General features: G+C 35.8%; 1 protein-coding gene across 5 annotated transcripts in view; it reads right to left on the bottom strand.

Moving 5' to 3' along the window:
* The window catches only part of LOC106666348, a 461,223-nt gene that overhangs the window by 92,933 nt on the left and 346,639 nt on the right, over window positions 1–21,651 (bottom strand). For all 5 annotated transcript variants that reach the window (XM_014393475.2, XM_014393472.2, XM_014393473.2 and 2 more), the window contains one exon: window positions 20,188–20,427. In XM_014393475.2, the coding sequence (XP_014248961.1) occupies window positions 20,188–20,427 (240 nt within the window). The remainder of the gene's footprint in view (window positions 1–20,187; window positions 20,428–21,651) is intronic.

Below are 21,651 nucleotides of genomic sequence, written 5' to 3'. Positions count from 1 at the left end.
TATAAAATAGGGGATGTATCTATTATGAATGAGAGTATAACAACAGGTCAGAAATTAACAAAAGATATGTATTGGTCTGATTTAATCAATGCGTATTTAAGAATAAAAATGTAAACAAAAAAACAGCTGTTAAATTCATGGCTGCCATGTTGGTTACCTACGCCCTAACGGATAGAAATATGACTACAATTTCGACCTAACATCTGACATTGACCCTGGCCTGTTAGATCGAGCAATGTTATCTAGCCGATTCTTACAAGTCCACGTCACCATTTTTCTCGATCTAGTAGGACCTAACAGACTTAACATGGTTAACACAAAGATCCTGAATACCCCTAACATTTTGCTATTCGTTTTTCAGGACAAAAGTAACTGGTGTGATAAGAAAAGCATATTCTTTATTGTGCCAACGTTTCGATCTTTATTGAGAACATCTTCAGGTTCTGGGATTTATAAACATTAAGGGGTATTCACGATGTTTATAAGATGTTAACTCGAATAGAGAAATGTCCAGTAAGATCGTGAATACCCCCTTTTTTCTTAGCATATTAAACGTTTATTTTTTTGCAATTATGATTACCCCCTTCTTTTCTTATCATATTAAACGTTTATTTTTCCGCAATGCTACGCGTGGTATAAGAGTCCTTGAAGGCTTGTTGTTGTTTGTTTTGGGTTAAATAGTAAGTTGCCAGAAGTTAATAAAAGAGGAAAATTAATCAACTCTTTCCTTCAAACTCCTATCTATGCACTCGAAAAGTACTTACAAATGACACGCTTCAATTCGTGCCGAAATACCTAACTGGTGTCCTAACCTCTAACAGCCTACAACTTTATAGGATATGGGATGTATCTATTATGCATGAGAGTATAAGGACAGGTCAGAAATTAACAAAAGTTATGTATTGGTCTGATTTAATTAATGCGTATTTAAGAATAAAAATACACGTAAACAAAAAAAACAGCTGTTAAATTCATGGCTGCCATGTTGGTTACCTACGCCCTAACGGATAGGTATGTGACTACATTTTCGACCTAACATCTAACCTAACCTGATCGAGCAATGTTAACTAGCCGATTCTTTCAAGTCTAAGTCATCTTTTTTTTTCTCGATGTAACCGGATCTAACAAGGTTACACAAAGATGGTGAATACCCTTATTATCTTAACCTGAATTTCTTCCTAACCGTCCTCTGATTTCATAGTGAGGTGCGGCAACGTGTTCTCGCGAATCAGGCCCATTACCAGCCGGCACCCCACGAGGCAGTATTCGTGGTCCCATCCTTTTAAATCTGTACTGCTGACCTACATGCACACCCCAATTATATTACTACCCCCTTACCATTACCTTCACGGACGATACACGTACTATCCGAGCTACCTCCAATATCCAAGAACACTTTGAGCTTATCAAAGACTGGTGCAAAATTTAGAGTACGAGACTGAATGAAGAAAAATGTAAAATGTCACATTGCCCCCCTCACTCAATGTACATAATACATAGATAGAAGACGTGGAACACCCACACAACAAGTTAACAGAAGACTTGAACAACTACTTAGGACCGAAATCCGTCTTGACTGTCAACCACAAACTAACCTTATGCAAGACTTTACTGCGACCACTTTGGGCATACGGAGTGGAAGTGTGGTGTTGCACCAAGACATCGAACATCCAGCGTATCCTGTCCTTTCAATTAAAACTCGTCAGGCAAATTGACAAAATATTAAAGGCATGGATTTTTTTGATGATCAATAGTGCCTAATGAGTCTGAGTCACTATTGTTTGTGAAGAGATGCTTCGAAGGGCTATCGAAATCTTGATTGTCTTCTGCGATCATTCAGAAAATTTAGATTTTGATTCATGAATTATGAATTCTAACTCTACAATTATTACAGCTGTAATTACTTGTCGTTTGATTTGAATTTAGACTATGTCACATTCGTCATATGCAGAGTTTAAGTTTATTCAGGATTGTATTGTTTTCACATTCACATCCTCCCATTTCACCAGTATGTATTAGTCTTCACCAATTATGCTGTTTTTATGAGTTTTCCTCTGTCGACCGTACTCCGAAGATTTGTAGCAGGATCGTCATTCCTGGGTTGATCGGACGTAAAACGGATTTTATAAACGGCCCTTACAGATTCTTTGTAGGGTAAAAGACCTTGAGACGGGTCTATATTTAAAACGGGGACGCCTGACGTGCTCGGAAGGGCCGGTCGGTTCTATTTCCAGTCTGGAACTCCGCGCCTTGGCCGTTTCCGTTCTTATCTCCGGCCCCATTGAGCAAAAAGCCGGAGGTCAGGTCCACCGGGGCAACGGATTGGGAAACGGGCTGTTACATCTTCCCTTAACAACGTGTAAAAGTAGAAAGCCAAGAGGGAAAAATATGCCTACCAATAGGAAAAAAAATCGGCTTTAATAGTAAAAGTGAAAGAGCCGATTATCGAGATGATATTTCCGACAGGATGAGATCACCCACAAAAGGGTTTGCAGAAAAGCTAAAGAACTTTCCCTCCTTCATTGTTGTGTCAATGGGATCGGGGTCGTAATGGTGGGTTTTCTCCGCTTCCATCAGTTGAGATATGGCACCGGTAATTACGGATGTGGGTTTTCGGGGCTGTATAAGACCGTAATTAAACTCCTAATGCCTATGATGAACTGGAGGATCTACAATTTCAACAGGCTCTGTTTTGCAATATTAAAGTTGCCCGGTTGTACGGGAGACTATAATAAATCGGCAGGTTGTAACTTCCGACTTCTGTGAAATTACAAATTGCTATTAATGGTCCCGTTGGTTTGTTCGGAACACACTTTTCTGCGTATACGGGTCAGTGGGTTGAGCACGATTGACAAATGGTTGGAATCGTGCCTTCACACTATCCATTTCGGTGCTAATAGCCAATGAAATTTTTTTGGTTTCTCTAGTTTTTAATTTATACTAATTTTAAACTGCATATCAATATATCGGTCTATTTGTGAAACTCGAACTACTGTGAAAACGGTTTCCTAAACAGAAAATACCCGATTAAGAATAGGTCATGCGAAGTTGACCACGGACATATACTTTTGGACCAAAGCCCGTATATAGGAGGTCCGGTCTGTAGAGAAGAGTTGTTCGATGTGTTTTTGCTGCTAGGTGAAGGGTGCAAATCCATGGCTTCATACAAAGAGCGTGCATGAATTCCCATCCGAAATGAGAATTACGCCTGAGCAAGGCTGCAATATCTGGATCCCCTGATGGGAGGTAACAGTAATTGAGAGTGAATGTATTTATTAGCGTGAATGACTAGTGTAAGAGGACCTATGGTTAAATATTGAGTATCCATCAACCCTCAATTAGGGTATATAAATATACATACAATGTAAAGGGTGAAAGAGGAACATCAATTACTCGGACAAGAGGGAAAACTGCCTCCATCATCGGTTTCCCTTAGACTCCAGGGCTGAAGGTAGTCCACTCCATCATCTGAGTGAATGATATTGTAAGTAAGAATGTATTAAAGGGTGAATGGATTTAGCAACTGATTGCGTTGGGGGTTGAAATAACCTAGCTGTTGGTAGTCGCCGGGGCCCATCCTAGTCAGCTGGACGGTTAAGGTCTGATCCTGGATTCTTGAGGCCTGCCGATATACTTGACTCCATATAGAGAGCGCGTAGGAATGCCATCCCTGTTCCTTGGAGGAAACAGGGTTGTTTTATTGTAATGATACTTTTGTGTACCTAGCGTGTATTGAGTGTGAAGGTATTTATTAGCGCGAACGTTTATTATTAGGAACTGATTGCGTTGGGGCGGAAATGACCTAGCTGTTGGTAGTCGCCGGGGCCCAACCTAGTCAGCTGGACGGTTAAGGTCTGATCCCGGAGTGCCAACACCCGGGGTGGGTGATTCTTGAGACCTGCCGATATACTTGACTCCATATAGAGAGCGCGTAGGAATGCCATACCTGTTCCTTGGAGGAAACAGGGTTGTTTTATTGTAATGATACTTTTGTGTACCTAGCGTGTATTGAGTATGAATGTATTTATTAGCGCGAACGTTTATTATTAAGAACTGATTGCGTTGGGGCTGAAACGACCTAGCTGTTGATAGCATCTGAACGGCTGGACGGATAAGACCGATATCCGTGTACCCCGGACTGCCAAGACTGGGTAATCAAGACCTGCCAGAGTAAAGAGATACTTCACTTTGTAGAATATACGTCCAACGTAAAATTTTTACTTATACATTCTCGGGCAAAATAAATGTATAAATGAGGAGATTGAATGTACAATTCAAACGTTATACAAGTGTATTCCAGCCAAAAACAGAGGCTGGAAAAAAGCCAAATATTTGAAAATTAAAAGCACTGAATAACTTTTCATGTTTTTTACCGGGCATCTGATGTCACATACGCTGTACGAGTATCGGGGAGGATAAAGTTATCGGCTAAGTTACCTCTTGGAATGCTAGTTGTTTCATTTCTGAGGTCCATAAGGAAGAAAAACATCTTTTTTTTAAGTTATTATAGATTGAAGTCTGATGAAGTAAATTTCTTTTGATGACCTTCCCGATACTCGTACAACGTAAGCACTGAGCTTTATTACACCACCAACTGTCGCACTTTTACTGATTTTAATAAGAATCTTAATATAAATTAGTACCATTATCATTGCACTTTAAGGATTAAAATCTACTGAGTGTTGCACGAGAATGGCAAATAAAGAGAAGTGCCAGAACTTTTAATGTCAATCTACACCTTCGGCATTAAAAACATTTGGGGGCTCAGATAAAGTGATAAGAAAAACATAAATAAAGGTCCTAGATGATGTGACTTGCGAATAAAGCTGTCAGCAGATTTGATTGTTTCACGTTAGCAGGTTCAACATGCAATGTTATTAAATAATTTTTTTTTACTCATTACTGTTTAATGAATTTTGTCACGTTCGTGATCAGTTTGTTCACCGCAGGTTGCGTGATATCGTATGTGTTTTTATACTAGCCGGGTACGATAAGGTACCTTTCTCCAGGGGAAGATCCATGGGTGGATGAGTAAACAATTTTGTTGTGAATCAGTTTCACACCTGGCTAGATTTGGCCATGAAGGCTTAGAACGCTAGGAGAAACTAGAATGGCAATAGCCGTATAATTATCGGAAACGAAGAGAAACCATAGACAATAGAAAGGGCAAATTTCGGTTGAAAAGGACTCAGGAACATCTAGGCTAGGGAGTAAATTAGACCTCCGGCTGACCTAGAAAATAGGACTCGTCTTTTGCCGTGGGGCCGGGCGAACTTAAGAAAAAGAGGAGAACACCGCAAAAGAATCCGTAAAAATTGTCCTCGTGTTTTTCAACCTGCTGCAATTATCTTTCTTCACTCAGTACCGGACGGAGGCGAACAGTTATGATCAGTTGCGGACAAAAGGTCACCGCTCCTCCGTTCCCAGTATTTATAATCAGGAAATATATTATGGCATATGGTTAACAATTAAAAAAACAAAGCTGCCTTAAGGAATTTTTCAGAAAGACTTAGAAAAACCTAAAACATTACATTCAGGCTTTAACATTTTTCAAATTACTTTTTACTTATTACTTTACTAATTAAATTCAGCCTTTTGCTAATTACATTCAATCTATTACAAATCAATCATGAATGAGCATGTCAAATTCACTCTATTACAAATTAATGCAACCTTTTGCGCATCAAATTCACTGCTTTACAAATCCAATGCACCATATTACAAATTAAATGTACCTTTTGTAAATCAAATTAATTCCTTTGAAAATCAAATTAACCCTTTTGCAAATAAAATTCATCCTTTTGCAAATAAAATTCACCCTTTAACAAATAAAATTCACTCTTTTACTAATCAAATTCATCCTTTTGTTAATCTAACTAAATCCTTTACATATCTAATCACCAATTTGCATATTAAATTCTCCATTTGGCACGTCAAATTCATTCCTTTACAAATCTAATTCACATTTTACAAATTAAATTTACCCTTATGCAAATCAAGTTCACCATTTTACAAATCAAATGTACCCTTTTGCAAATTAAATTAATTCCTTATCAATCAAATTGACCCTATTGCAAATAAAATTAACCCTTTTCCATACAAACTTCACTGTTTTACAAATCAAATTCACTCTATTACAAGTCTAATCACCAATTTCCAAATCAAATTCACCATTTGGCACCAAAAATTCACTCGTTTACCCATATCCATATAAAGTTCACCATTTTACAGATTGAATTTACCCTTATGGAAATCAAGTTCACCATTTTACAATTCAAATGTACCCTTTTGCAAATCAAATTAATTCCTTTAACACTGAAATTCACCCTTTTGCAAATCAAATTAATTCCTTTAACACTGAAATTCACCCTTTTGAAAATTACATTCACTCTATTACAAATCAATCATGAATAAGCATATCAAATTCACTCTATTACAAATTAATTCAACCTTTTGCGCATCAAATTCACTCCTTTACAAATCCAATTAATTACCAATTAAATTTACCCTTATTCATATCAAGTTCACCATTTTACAAACGAAATTTACCCTGTTGTAAGTAAAATTAATTCCTTTGAAAATCAAATTAACCCTTTTGCAAATAAAATTCACCCTTTTGTAAATAAAATTTACCCTTTTATTAATCAAATTCATCCTTTTGTTATCAAACTCACTCCGTTACAAATCTAATCACCAATTTGAATATCAAATTCACCATTTGGCACATCAAATTCATTCCTTTACCAATTTAATTCACATTTTACAAATTAAATTTACCTTAATTAATTAATTAGAAATACAATCAAATTCACTCTTTTGCATATCAAATTCAATATATAAAAAAATATATTTTGCATTGCATAAATTCACTTTTCCACATCTAAAATGTAATTGTAATATATAAACAAGGTTTGTAAATCCCAGGCCCTGAAGATGATCTCAATAATGATCGAAACGTTGGCACGATAAAGAAAATGTTTTTCTGAAACCTACATCACACCAGACCGCATCTCACGATTCTTAAAAAAAAAAATTAAATAAAAATTAAATTTACCCTTATGCAAATCAAATTCACCATTTTATAAATCAAATTTACCCTTTTGTAAATCAAATTAATTCCTTATCAATCAAATTGACCCTTTTCCATATCAAATTCACTGTTTTACTAATCAAATGCATTCTGTTACAAATCTAATCACCAATTTCCATAACAAATTCACCATTTGCCACCTCACATTCACTCGTTTACCCATATCCATATAAAAAACACCATTTTACAAATCAAATTTAGCCTTTTGCAAAAGAAATTAATTCCTATAACAATCAAATTCACTCTTTTGCATATCAAATTTATTCAGTTACTAATTACTAATTTAATTAAATTCACTGTATTACAAATCTAATCACCAATTTCTATTTCACTTTCACCCATTGACACGTCAAATTAAATCGTTTACAAATTAAATTCCCCCGTATACACATCAAATTCATGTGAATATTATATTCGTTACTGAAAAATCTATTACGAATGATCGAGTAGAAATACAAAAAAAGAGTTGACAATTGTGGGCTTACAAAGTCACATTGTAAACTATTGATGCATTTGCTTTCCGACTTAATATATTTGCCCATTATCTCCTCTTCAGAGTATAAAAATATACAGGGTGTCAACTTACTATTGTCACCCCTGGTCTAAAAATCTCTCAACTGAGAAAAATTTTAATAGCATTTTTATTAGTTTAAGCTCTAATTTCAATTGCAATTTTATTTACAGTGTATTTTTTTAATTCCTTAAAATAGGTTAAAAATGTAACATTTGTTTCTCAAATAGTAGAATTTCATTTGCAAAAATTTTTTTAAATTTAGTACAAAAGCCGTATTGATCAGTGTTCGTTTAACAAGCACGGACAAACGAACCCAGTCGACATCAAATGACCATGATTGTAATCATTGTAATGTAATAAATGTGGTTTTTCTTCTTTTATAGTAAAAAGTTACTTTAATTACGTCTTAGTCGGGCCTTTTACGGTCGTTGTTCTAACAGAGGTAGTAATTTTTTCATTGCGAGAATAAGGCCGGACTGACTTGACCTGGCTCAAAACCTGATTTTCCGATTAAACACCGAAACGTAAATAAGACGGAACACGCGTTCCGGAAAGTAATTTGGAACCGTGTGTAATCGGCATACCTGTTCGGCTCAGGTTTTTGGAAGTGGGCTAACTTGAAATTAGGTTAATACCCGTCATTTCCAGTTATTAAGTACGCCTAGAGAAAGACGGCATCCGATCACGTGCCTACAGAGGTTCGATTCGCTATTTCCATTTGTTACGATCTGCAATAAAAACAGAAAGCATCACGTTCCCGCAGTAAAAAAAAAATAGTATCTTCTACCTGCAGGTAGGAAAAAAATTTATGAAAATTTTACTTACTTTATTGAAAAATGGTTCGACATTTCCGCATTAAGTCATACAGACAAATTTTCCGTTGTTGACTTTATTGGAATCCTAATTCAAAAAAGATATAATAAGAAAATGGCGCTTTCAAACTCCCATAGGGCATAATGTTAAAACAAATACGGATAATGAGAACCGACTGGTCGGCAATTTATAGAGTGCTACTGCAGAAATTGTTTCCAGACAAAGCTTATCCGAGTTATTTTCGTCCTGAAAAACGAATAGCGAAATGTTAGGGGTATTCACGATCTTTGAGTTAACCCTGTTAACTCTATTAGGTTCTGTTTGATCGAGAAAGGTGATGTAGATACAGGGCCACTGTTAGATGTTAGGTCGAAAATGTAGTCACTTTGCTATCCGTTAGGGCGCAGGTAACCAACATGGCAGGCATAAATTTAACAGCTGTTTTTTGTTTACACGTATTTTTATTCTTAAATACTCATTAGTTAAATCACACCAATGCATTTCTTTTGTAAATTTCTGATCTGTTGTTATACTCTCATTCATAATAATACATTCCATATCCTATAAAGTTGTAGGCTGTTAGAGGTTAGGATTCAAGTTAGGTTATGCCGGCACGAATTGAAGCTTGTCATTTGTTAGTACTTTTCGAGTGCATATATAACATTTTGAATGAAAGAGTTGAAAGAGACAACATCATACAAGCTGACTCAAACCATCCAGACACAAAATAGCAATCAAATACACGGCAGACAATCTAAAATGAATCCAATTGAACAAAGAGAAGTACTAAAATGTCTTGAAAAGAATACAAATAGCTATGGCTATAACACAAAATAATATAAAACATGTCTCACAACCAAACCACAATCAACAAAATAATAAACAAAACACGCGCGAAAAAAACTACATAAATGGACCACAAACACATTCATCGGGAAAGAAACGTAAAAATAAATAAACACGATAAGAATATTACAAAGACAAAACAAAAAGACGGACTAACTGGAAAAAAACGCATACATGTGAATGCGGATATATAAACATAACACATTCAATACTAAAAAAATCATTAATACACAAATTAACAATAACCCACAAAATTATTTTTTAGATCGTGAGGTGCGTTCTGGTGCGATGTAGGTTTTAGAAAAACATTTTCTTTATCATGCCAACGTTTCGATCTTTATTGAGATCATCTTCACATGATTCTTTATCATGCCAGGGAAACGTTGGCACGATAAAGAAAATGTTTTTCTGAAACCTACTTCACACCAGACCGCACCTCACGGTCTACAAATAATCACTGGATAACGGTCACTAAACACCAGACATAACTCACAATCATAATTTACACCATTTAAAACATTATACAAATGAAAAAATAAAAGGGCCGAAGATCAAAAAGAATTAGGATTAACCCATCAACATCGATACGTACAGCTCGCAGATCATTCACGACATTCACACCAGCAAAAATCAGCGAGGATAGGCCAATCAGTATGGCAGGTAACTTTCAAATTATAAATGACCCCGCAGACCTCAAGAGGACAACTGACAATTCAAAAAGAAATGTCAGTGTTAGTGAGTCGGACCGGAAGACATAAGTACGTACGTACGATCAATGGGTGACCCCTTCAGAGGATCTGAATAGTAGAAGATGATCTTCACCCGTTTAAGAATAGGCCATGCCAGTTGATACGTAGGCTAAATACTGCTTATGTGTATGGGGCAAGTAAAAAAAGCTGATGTGCTCCATATAACTGAAGCGTTTCAATCCTTGGATTTTTGGAGAAAAGTGGAACCAAGACTATATTATTGTACAATATACGTATAGTACTGATAGAATACTGCCGAAACACGTCTGAACTCACAAAAATCAGCGAGGATAAGCAGACCAAGTGAAACAATAGGTTTATAATACGAGAGGGGAAAAAAACAAATTCAACATCCTTGAAATAAATTCTTTGTTAAAGTGGAAAGATTAGAAAAGGAAGTTCTTTTGCATGTTTTGAACAGAAACAATTTCGTCCTCAAATTTAAGATGGATTTTTAGCATTTTTGTTTTAGAATAACTTCGTATGTTTTTAAGTGATTGAGATAAATAATGGGCCGTTTTCTGCCAGAGCCGGACATTTTGAGGATTATATAAATAATATGTGTGCCATAAAAGTCTATAGAAACCAGTTCCCAGTCAGCCGATTCGCAAATAATTTGCCGTTTCACGGAACAAAAGGACCGTTCGAAAATCGCTTTCGCGAGCGCGGTTTTGCCTAATTGTTTTGCCCGTTGCCAAATCGGCCAAAATGAGCCAATGTCGCAGGCGTATCCGTTGCGCAAGGGTTGCATCACTCATCTCACTTGTACAATACTTTCGAGACTCTTGGGTTTCCAGGAGTCGAGAAAATCCCAGGAAACGTCTCAGGAAAAGAAAGTGATTTTGGAAGCGCCGAAAACCTACTAGTCCAGCGTAATAATGGTCGTTAGGACTCTTCCGGGTGCCGGGGTTGTTAAATCCAGTCCTGAAAGTGGTACAGCTTCCTTTTGGAAGATCGACCTCGATGTTTGTAACTGCTATCCTAATAATGGAGAGAACGCGATTAGGGTGAGATATGTCGAACAGCGTAACTGTATCGTTGGTGAATTGATCCACATTAGTCACTTTACTGAGTCCATCTGTACCCGCTGGTTAAAGTTTTGAAAATATGTCTTTTTTTAAAAATAATAAAACAAATATAACGCCTATTCCCATGACGTTAAATAGTTCCAGACAAATATTTACAAACAGAGAACAAAGCAAAGAAAAACAAACACAGCAAAACAATCGACTTCACGCTACATAAAAACAACAAACACGAGATGTCATAACAAGAAAAAAAAGGGTGATTAACTCTTTACGGCCTAATGGTGTCTTAAAGCAAGCGTCTTTAGCAATGTTGTTAAAAGCAAGTCGTATGAGTTAAAATTTGAGCTAAATAAATCAGTTTTGACAATCAAACTTGACAGGCAGTAACATACACACACAAAAAAACCGCTCACACTTAACTCACTTGATTGCTAACCTTAAAGAAAATTGCTTGAGTTCCATTGCACTGAAGCAACTTTTGGCACGAATTAAATCATAAACTGGTTATGAAAAATTGTATGTTTGGCGAATGTAACAATCGATACAAGATGGAGTGAAGGGCCATGAAGGAGATTATAAATTGGCGCCAAAAAAATCAGTGTTGCCAATACACGGACAGAAATAGACAAAAAAACACTGCGTTCGCCCTGAACTCACAGGATTTCCGGCTAGTCTTAAAGAAAATAGATAAATTTGGCATTGTTTTAAAGCAACTTTTGGCAAGAAAGTGTTAAATCATAAACGGGATATGAAAAATTGTATGTTTGGCGAATGCCACAATCGGTACAAGATGGAGTGAAGATGAGATTTTAATATGGTACCAAAAAAAAATCAGTGTTGCCAATACATGGGCTGAAACTTAAAGATAAACCCTGCACTCATCTTATATTCGTGGGATTACCTAAGCTTTTTGCACATATGCTAAACTTGAGTGTTGCCCTGGGGGGAGGGGGCAAAAAAGGGTTAACCTTAAAAGCTTAAGCAATATTTTTTAAGAATGTATGTAACACCACCTATTATTATGATAAGTATGATTTGGTTGGTAAATGAAAGTTGGTAAAAAAGAAACCCAAGTACATTAGGCAGAAGCATATTTTAAGGAACGCCTATCTTTCTTCTCGGACGTGTTAACATAAAATTCAAATGACGATAAGAAAGGCCTACCAAAAAAAATTAATCGAGTTCATTAGGCTCTTGAATATTTTTTTTAATCAAAGGACATGTGACTAGTTAAGGGTATTGGAACAAAGATTTATAACCCTCCGAGGGGACATTTTTTTACAGCCCACATGATCGCACTGTCCACCAATTGCGCTTTCACCATGAAACACAGGATCTTCTTCCATACTCGACGGCAATTAAGCCGTTTAAAAGAGAAAATTTAGACCTGGAAGGTGAAAGCCCTGACCCGGGGATAATCCACGTCAGGATCGGGCAACGCTTACGTCGATTACTTGGAATTTGTTTTAAAATCTCACAAGTTTCACTATACTTCCAATTTGTTACACTTAGCTTTAAAGTATATCGGTCAATTTAATTTTTTTCGGTGGAGTTTTATAATAACACAGCCGAAATCTTCAGGTCTAGCAGGGGGTTTTACATTTTTTCTTTCTTTGTTTCTTTTGGATATGTTATAAGGTATGGATCTGGTGTATGGTCAATAAAAGAACAATAAAAGAAGAAAGAAACTGCAATCACATGTTTGTTTGTTTTTTTCGTTTTTTTTTTACCATACGCCAAATTCATATCTTACAATATATACCACTACAATTTCATCATAATTCATTTCTGACAATAGACACAATACACAATAATAGACACAATATACACCAAATTATTTATTATGATCAAATGATGGCAGATTTCTTGTAACTGGCGATAATAATGATATGAAATCTCAATTTAAATTGCTTCTAAACCATCCCATCCTTCATAAAATATTTCATTAAAATACTTTCTAGGCTAATCACGTTTTGACGTACCCACATAATATATTATATGGATTTAATTATAAATTTAAGCCGTAAAATAAGCAATACATAAGTTGTTAAAACAACATTGAATTTTTTATGATCTCGTTCAAAATTTTCCTCAGTTATGTTTAATCTGGTACAGAATAACTTGAAATATGAAAAAAATATCAACACATTTAACATTTATGGACTATAACTGCTTTCTATTATTTGAAAACTTTTTTTTTAAATTCATTTATTTATTTACAATTGCGCTTTAAATATACAACAACCAAAACTAAGGCATGAACATGAAGGTGAGTGTTGATGTGTCATCGTGGGTAGATGAGCGTTGTACATTGAGTAAAGGAGGGGAGCGACAACGCTACCCTGTGGGACACCATTGAAAATTAAGTCAACGGAGAAGAAGGACGGGGCAGCGACGGTATGTAAGATATGATTCTACAAAAACTTATAAAATAGATGGTAGAATGCAGTTGAAAAAGCACTGGTTGCGATACCCTGTCAAATGCCTGCATATGTCCAGGAATACCACCAATGTGCTTGATGGATAGTCGAGTGTACGAACATGTGATTGAGAGATATGAGAAGTATTTCGTTAAACATGTGGAGCAACGGAAGTTTTTCAAATTCGTAACAATTATAGGCAAAAGATATAATGATCTATTCTTCAGTTCTTCAACGTATAGGAATTACGTCATAAATAAAATTTTTTCTACGAGAAATGTCTCTACAGTAGAAATCGAAAATGATAATGGCTTAGATGATAACAGAATAAATGGAATTTATCTTCTTAAAACAAAAAAAATCTATAACCGTGAGCAGAAGCCCGCATACTGAAGACCAAACATCCCAAGTCGACAGTAACAGGAACACAAATCGACTACTGTGGGGCACTAGGTAGAATGAAGTAACTGGAGAAGGTCATGGCACAGATGTAAGATATGATTCTGAAAAAATATGTAAAATAGATGGTAGAATGCAGTTGAGGACGCCCTAGGTGGCTACCCCCCACAATTGCCATTCCCAACTTAGATCGGAATAAATGAAATTTATCTTCTTAAAACAAAAAAATCTATGAAGGTGAGTATAAGCACGCATACTGAATACCAAACATCACAAGACGACAATAACAGGGATACAGATCGACTACACAGGACCAGGCAATGAACAAATGCTTTGTTACAAATTAAATTTAAAAAAAAAAATTGATGTCATTGCAATGCCAAATGCGTTCCAAAATCAAAGTACGGCTAAGTGTACGGACGACGGGTTAAGAACAGGAAAGGTACTAGGTTATATATCAGGAGATTGGTAGAACCAAACATAAAGCTACAAGTCCTTGACGGCTTGTTGTTGTTTGTTTTGGTTTTCTTTTGTGTTAAATTGTAAGATGTCAGAAGTTTATAAAAAAAGGAAAATTAATCAACTGTTTCATTCAAAATGCAATTAATGCACTCGAAAAGTACATCCAAATGACAGTCTACAATTCGTGCCGGCATAACCTAACTTGTATCCTAAGGTCTATCAGCCTACAACTTTATAGGTTAGGTGATGTATCTATTACGAATAGAGAGTATAAGAACCAGATCGGAAATTAACAAAAGAAATGTATTGATCTGATTTAATGAATGCGTATTTAACAATAAAAATAAGTGTAAACAAAAAAACAGCTGTTAAATTCATGGCTGCCATGTTGGTTATCGACGCCCTAACGGACAGGAATGTGACTACATTTTCGACCTAACATCTAACATTGGCTGTTAGATCGAGCAATGTTAATTAGCTGATTCTTACAAGTCTACGTCATCATCTCGATCTAACAGGACCTAACAGACTTAGCAGGATTAACACAAAGATCGTAAATACCCCTATCATATAACATAGCGTACAAATACAGGAATAGTATAACAGGCTGTTTTAATTTTTGTAATTTCGTAATAATAAGAAAAGTTCCTGTTAAAGTCTTAGCATTTTTCATTGAGTTTTCTAGGCACGCGTTAGTAGGTTATAGTAAAAATCACAAAGAGGAATATCACACCTATTTCCCAAGGCGAAGAGATCGCTCGAAAACACCTTGCATGATCTGCCCCCGGAGGAGTATCTCACCGCAATATTTCCGCGGGTGGTTCAAGGGCGTAGCGATCGTCTAAGTCGTGATCCTTCGACGAAGCAAGGCCGCATCATTAGAAAGCAAAAACCCGTCGGAACACTTGAAAAAACGCATACATCTGACCTCTGACTGAAAGCACAAGTACATAAGACATAACCGAGGAAAAACGATGCAAGGGAAAGGAACCGGTAGATCCGCCTGAAATAAAAAGTCATCCCAAAAAATCGCCTTTACAAGAGACATATTACAGTAGTGGCCATACTTTCTGCACATTATGGGATTGTCAAACAACTATGGACCTACTACCCATTCTAAGATTTCCTTTTAAACTTTACAAAACTAAATAGACTAAGAGGTGATAAGCTGGCCAAAATGATGTTAAACGTCTATAGTCACCTAGTTCGTTAATTCAAACATCCAATACTTTCCAAAGTCACAAGCTTATAGATGGAAAAGGAGAAAGACAAAAAAACACGGAATAGCTGTAATAGACAAATACCTAATGTTCCTAATCGGTATAATTTTCAATGTTTATACAGCTCTTTTCACCTAAGTGGTAAAGTTAACGGTACGACGCGCTTTGAATATACAGTCGAGGTATAAAATCGTTTATACTCTTTGAGAGAACGTTTCCTAAAATAGAAAATCTCAGCCTAAATATGGCAAAATGACAGTGACATATTTACAGGGGGAAAATCCGGTCATAAACTACGTCTATGAAAGGAGGACAAAATAATTTTCTAATAATTTTAAATTCGATTTTAACAATAATTTTCCATAAATTATAGCAAAAGTACACAAAAATAACAATTGTTTAAAATTTACAAGTAAATTAATCCATATTTGCTTAGTGGTCATAATTGTTAATTATTCCAATTAGTTATTCATTAATGTAGATGGATAGAAACCAACTCACTTTTTTTGTAACCACCTTGTACTTGAATTCTCCTCCTCAATATATCGAAAACCAATGTGTTTTTTATTGTTGAGTTCTCTTTACTTATTGCCAAAGAACTATTTATTTTAGACAATTTTTAGAATTTTTTAAGGTATTTTTGACACTATGACAATCTTCAAAGAATACACAGTAAAATTTCAAAAGTGGTAAAGTTCTTGAAGGAAATAAAGTTTTAAGGATAACAAATAAGTGTTATTGACCTTACATTGTATAAAAATATTTTCAATTTGTAAAGTTTTACTCATTAATTTCGTGGTCCGCTTGACCAATCAATATATCACAATCAATTAAGGTTTTTAGTTGAGATAAAAAAGTCAATGGCACGAACTTTTCATGTGAAAGTGTCTGGGATTCGAACCCAGAACCGCTAGTTTGGCAAATACTAGTCGTCCATCTTAACTCTTCGATCACCTCCCTCTTTTATTATTATATTAATGCACAATATACCGTACAGATCATTTATATAGGTAGATTATTAGATTTAGTGGTCCGATTGACCAAATAACATCTTTCAATTAATTAATCTTTATGTAAGGTATGGGTTGAAATAAAAAAGTCAGCTTCGCAAGCGGGATTCGAACCCACGATCTTCGGCTTGATACGCCACTGCTCTACCACTTGAGCTATCGTGACCTCGATTCACTCGGACACCAACCTCCCATCTCAACCCAAGTTTTATGTTGATTATTGTCCGTTAAAACGTTGTTGTTGTTGATATTTGAAAACGTCTAGGGCCTGTACTTTTTTCTTTGTTTACATTGTACTTCTGTTGTTTTATTCTGGATTTGAGAAAATTTTTTGATTGTTGTTGTACCTCAGACCTTTTCGTCAGCTATTTTGATATGATTGATTGATTTTGAACTGAATACATTCTGTTTTAATGATTTTCTGTGCATATTCTGTCAATCCTAACCAGTGATAATGTAAAACTTCGGTATTTTTGTGGTAAGGAAACATTTTTATATTCATTTAATAAATTTTATTATGGTTTGTGAGTTTGCCATCTAATAATTTTCGCTTATTTTCCCTTATCCCCGTGTTTCATCAGTTTTTTCATTTTTCTAGGCCAAAGTGAAATTCGGTGGGCCAGCGATGACCTCCTTTGATCAAACTTTAATTACGCCTTCTTTTTAATTACAAGCTTTTCACGAAGGAGTAAAATCGTTAACGTTTATTAGCCAAAACATCCGGCTATAACGATTACAAATATATTGTAGATTCCAATTAATTATTCTTTTTATCTAAGGTTTTTGATCGAGATGAAAAATTTGTGACGAGAGCGGGATACGAACCCACGACCTTCGGTTCAAAACGCCGCTGCTCTCTTGAGCTATCGTGACTTGGATACGCTAATTTTTCATCCCAACAAAACCTTACAAAACATTTTTATACAATGTGTAAGGTCAATAACATTTAATACATAAAAAAGTTTGTGTGTGGTGATTAGTGACCTTATTTGATGGTTATTCAGAAATCGTGAAATGCGGTCGGGTGTGATGTAGGTTTCAGAAAAACATTTTCTTTATCGTGCCAACGTTTCAATCTTTATTGAGATCATTTTCAGGGCCTGGGATTTACAAACATTGTTCAAATTTACCAAAACCATGTACGATGTGGAAAAAAGTGAATTTATACAATGCAAAAAAATATTTTTTATATTCAATCAAAGTGAGTGAGTAGAAATACTTTCATTGAATATTAAAAAAATATTTTTTATATTTAAACAAAAACATGTAGGATGTGGAAAAAAGTTAATTTATACAATGCAAAAAAATATTTTTTATATTCAATCAAAGTGAGTAAGTAGAAATACTTTGATTGAATATAAAAAAAAAATTACATTGTATAAATTCACTTTTTTCCACATCCTAAATGTTTTTGGTAAATTTAAACAATGTTTGTAAATCCAGGCCCTGAAGATGATCTCAATAAAGATCGAAACGTTGGCACGATAAAATGCCAACCAAAAGAAAATGATTTTCTGAAACCTACATCACACCAGACCGCATCTTACGATTTCTGAATAATCAAATAAAAAAGGTTAAATGAGAGTATCGAACAAATCTATTCTAATAGCATTAATTTTTATAAAACTACACTCCAAAGGGAAAACTAGTTGAAAAGAAACGGATATTTAATTATATTAAAAGCCACTTTATTTCCTTCACGTACTTTACCACTTTTCAAATTTAATTGTGTATTCCGTGAAGTTTGTCAAACAAATATCTAAAAAAATTCTAAATATTGTCTAAAATAAATAGTTCTTAGGCAATAAGTAAAGAGAACTCAACAATAAAAAACATTAATTTTCGGTATATTGAGGGAGGGCGAAATGCCGGTGTTTTTGAAAAAAAAAAATTGTATGTCGGGTCTGAATAAGCCGCTGGATTCGAACCCGGGACCTCTTACCTTAAGTCATGAACGTCGTGTCAACGCCTAAACCGTTGCGGCCACCGTCGCCCCGGTATTATTAGTATTAATTTCCAAAAATATATGAATTTAAAATATTAAAAATCTAGCATAAACCAACTAACTGTTTGTTATTAAATCAATTGTATTTTAAAATAAATGTTTGGTGATGATGGAGTCTAAGAAGTGAGGGTTTTTGTTCCCCAAGCCACTGCAACCTCCGGCCTTATTGTACTTTCTTAGTCCTTAGTTTAGTGCAATCGACTCGATCCTTCTACTGAGGAGGTCATCGAATGCTGTTGCTACAATTTCTTTCCCTGGGTTTTCTTTGTATCCCAGGTTACTTCTCCAATGAGCGATTACTTCGCATTTGACATGATGTGGGCTGTTGCTTCCTTTTCATTGCATAAACTAACACTGGTCATCATTGATTACATGTTGTACATTATTTCTCATGTATCATTTCATATGACATTGACCGCTAGATGATCACTATCACTATACTGCGTTCGACCTTCTGTAACTGTAGGGTTGTACGTTTGTTTTACACTAAGCTTACTCTGCCTAGCACTTCGAGGTTTGTTCATTTCTTCTTTTGTCATTTTTTGATCAGTTCTCTGGTGGTGGATTTTAAGTTTGTTTTTGTTATCACAGCTATTATTTCAGATATGATATTGCTGAACCCTCTCCAATTAATGTGTCTGTATTTTCGTTACCCAAAATTCCCTTGTGTCCTTTTAACCAATCTTCTGTTTCCTGTTTTGTTTCCCCAGGTTTTGGAGATTTTCGATGTATACAATGAATGTTGTCGATGTGATTTTTTTACACGCTAATGCTTTTTACCCTATCTTATGGGGAATTTTGTCAGTGGAACCTCTTTTAAGATTTTCTTACGCATAACCGTTGATGGCATGTTGATATGTACTTCCTTAATGAGTTTAAACAAATGTTTAATATTTTGAATATCGTCGTTGTTTTTTTTTAGTTTAAAAAGTTGAAAGTAACTCTTGGTTTTGTGTTCGGTATGATCAGTGATTGAGCATTGTTGTTTATTATGTTCGGTAAATGAGAAAGGATGAGTCCACTACTAATTAGCACGGAGGAATTATGTTTTCTGCAAATCCAAGAGAGTTCAGGCAGAGCATGTATATCAGCATAAAACACGGTTCATCATAACTTTGCAAAATTTGTAAAAACATTTATAAATATTAAACAAAATTTATTGTAACCTTTATAAACTTTATAACTATAAATCCGTCGGGGAAGAGTAATTATTTGCTGAAGTAGGGAAGAGGGTCATGTTAATCCTTACAAGGAGGTAAATTCAATTTATTGAACAGATCTTTAAATATCATTCCTTGTTGAGACAGGGAAAATATCGCCAGATTCTAAATCCGGTTATTTAATCCTCGTTTAATGGTCAAACATGCCATCATAGTGCTCACTATAGAACGATTTAAAAGTATAAAATGCTAGTTCTGTTGACCGGAAATTGGTCCCCCTGACTTTTACTTCTCACGGATTTTTAATTGCGCGTAATCTTTTAAGCCCTTATTGATAAAAACTACCCCCATAACGAAAGAGATTAAACCAATTAAGAACCCCCGTACTGCCAGTTGGAAACAACCGACTCACAGATGCGGGCGTCCGTTTCGTTTAGGGTCGATTTACTAAGGATAAATGAACCGACTAACCTGCTTGAGTTGGGTCGCCTTGTGTTCGATGGCGAACTGTAGTTCCAGACAGTTGAGGTACAGGAACTGCCAACGGCGTTCGATCCCTTCGGCGAACTTGGCCGCCTCGGAGGCTTCGACCCTCCGTCCTCGGACCCAAGAGCTGATCGACTCCTCGCACTCGCCGACAGATAACCGCTCGCACAGCCGCAGAACCGATCGAACGATCCGTCCGTGTGACCAGATTTCCCTTCTTATGGCCTAGAACAAATAAATACATATATATAAATTAAAAAAACATAGGTAAAATAAAGTAATTCATGTCATACAGCAGGTTTTGACAGTGCGACAACCCTTTGGGTGTCACATTATAATAAGTTATTTAAATTAATCATTATTTTTATGACATTTCTTGGTTGAGATGAAAAAGTAAGCGTCAAGAGCGGGATGCGAACCCAGCCGAAGGTCGTAAATAAAGGTAAAATAAAGTAATTCATGTCATACAGCAGGTCTTGACAGTGCGACAACTCTTTGGGTGTCACATTACAATAAGTTATTTAAATTAATCATTATTTTTATGATATTTCTTGGTTGAAATGAAAAAGTTAGCGTCACGAGCGGGATTTGAACCAACGACCTTCGGCTAAATACGCCGCTGCTCTACCACTTTATCACGATAGCTCAAGTGGTAGAGCAGAGGCGTATTTAGCTGCAGGTCGTGGGTTCGAATCCCGCTCGTGGCACGAACTTTTTCATTTCAACCAAGACCTTACATAAAAAGAATAATTAATTGAAATGAGTAATTTGGTCAATTAGACCACTAAACATAGATGGATTATAATAAGTTTTTGATATTCTCTATTAAAATTCCAAGTCTATGGTAGGATTTGAACCCAGAACCTCGGGCGTGGCGCGTATGAGTCCGATTCCCTATCCATTCGACCAGGTTCAAGGATAAAGCAAAATAGATAAACGAAACTGTCATTGCTATCCAAGTCTTCACAGCATCGTGATTTTACAACCCGGACATCACCCCAGCGTGACTTTGTAACCCGGACATCGTCTCTCCATACCGGGTCTAAAAGTCTATAAACGTTTATGACGTTATCCGTCTAAAAGCGGTTTTTGAATTATTCGGACCACCTCCCAATTTAATGCCGGCAATGGGCTACTTTTAAGTTTCGCAATCTCATCGGCATCCGCAATACTTTGCGAGAGATTCGCCGCCCTGCGGATCGTTGACCCGAAGGCCAGGAGCCCTCGGGCATACGATAATGCCGTGAAATCAAAGCTATGAGAAAAATTTTCGCTATGGAAATCTCAAGGTTTATATTTTCTTGGCGAGCGATTGTTTTTGCGATCTGAAGTCCAAAAAACAGTAATTTCCAAAGATGAATTGGCCCAAACTGGGCAATACGATTATTCTAGATAGATCGTGAATTACTGCTCTATAAAGGTACTTCTTGTGAACCTCAAAACAATAAG

The sequence above is a fragment of the Cimex lectularius genome, unplaced genomic scaffold, assembly GCF_000648675.2.
Source record: "Cimex lectularius strain Harlan isolate CLEC.00 unplaced genomic scaffold, Clec_2.1 scaffold62, whole genome shotgun sequence".
NCBI classification, from domain to species: domain Eukaryota; kingdom Metazoa; phylum Arthropoda; class Insecta; order Hemiptera; family Cimicidae; genus Cimex; species Cimex lectularius.
Note: the sequence above shows the minus strand (reverse complement) of the source record. Positions and strands in the feature narration are given on the sequence as shown.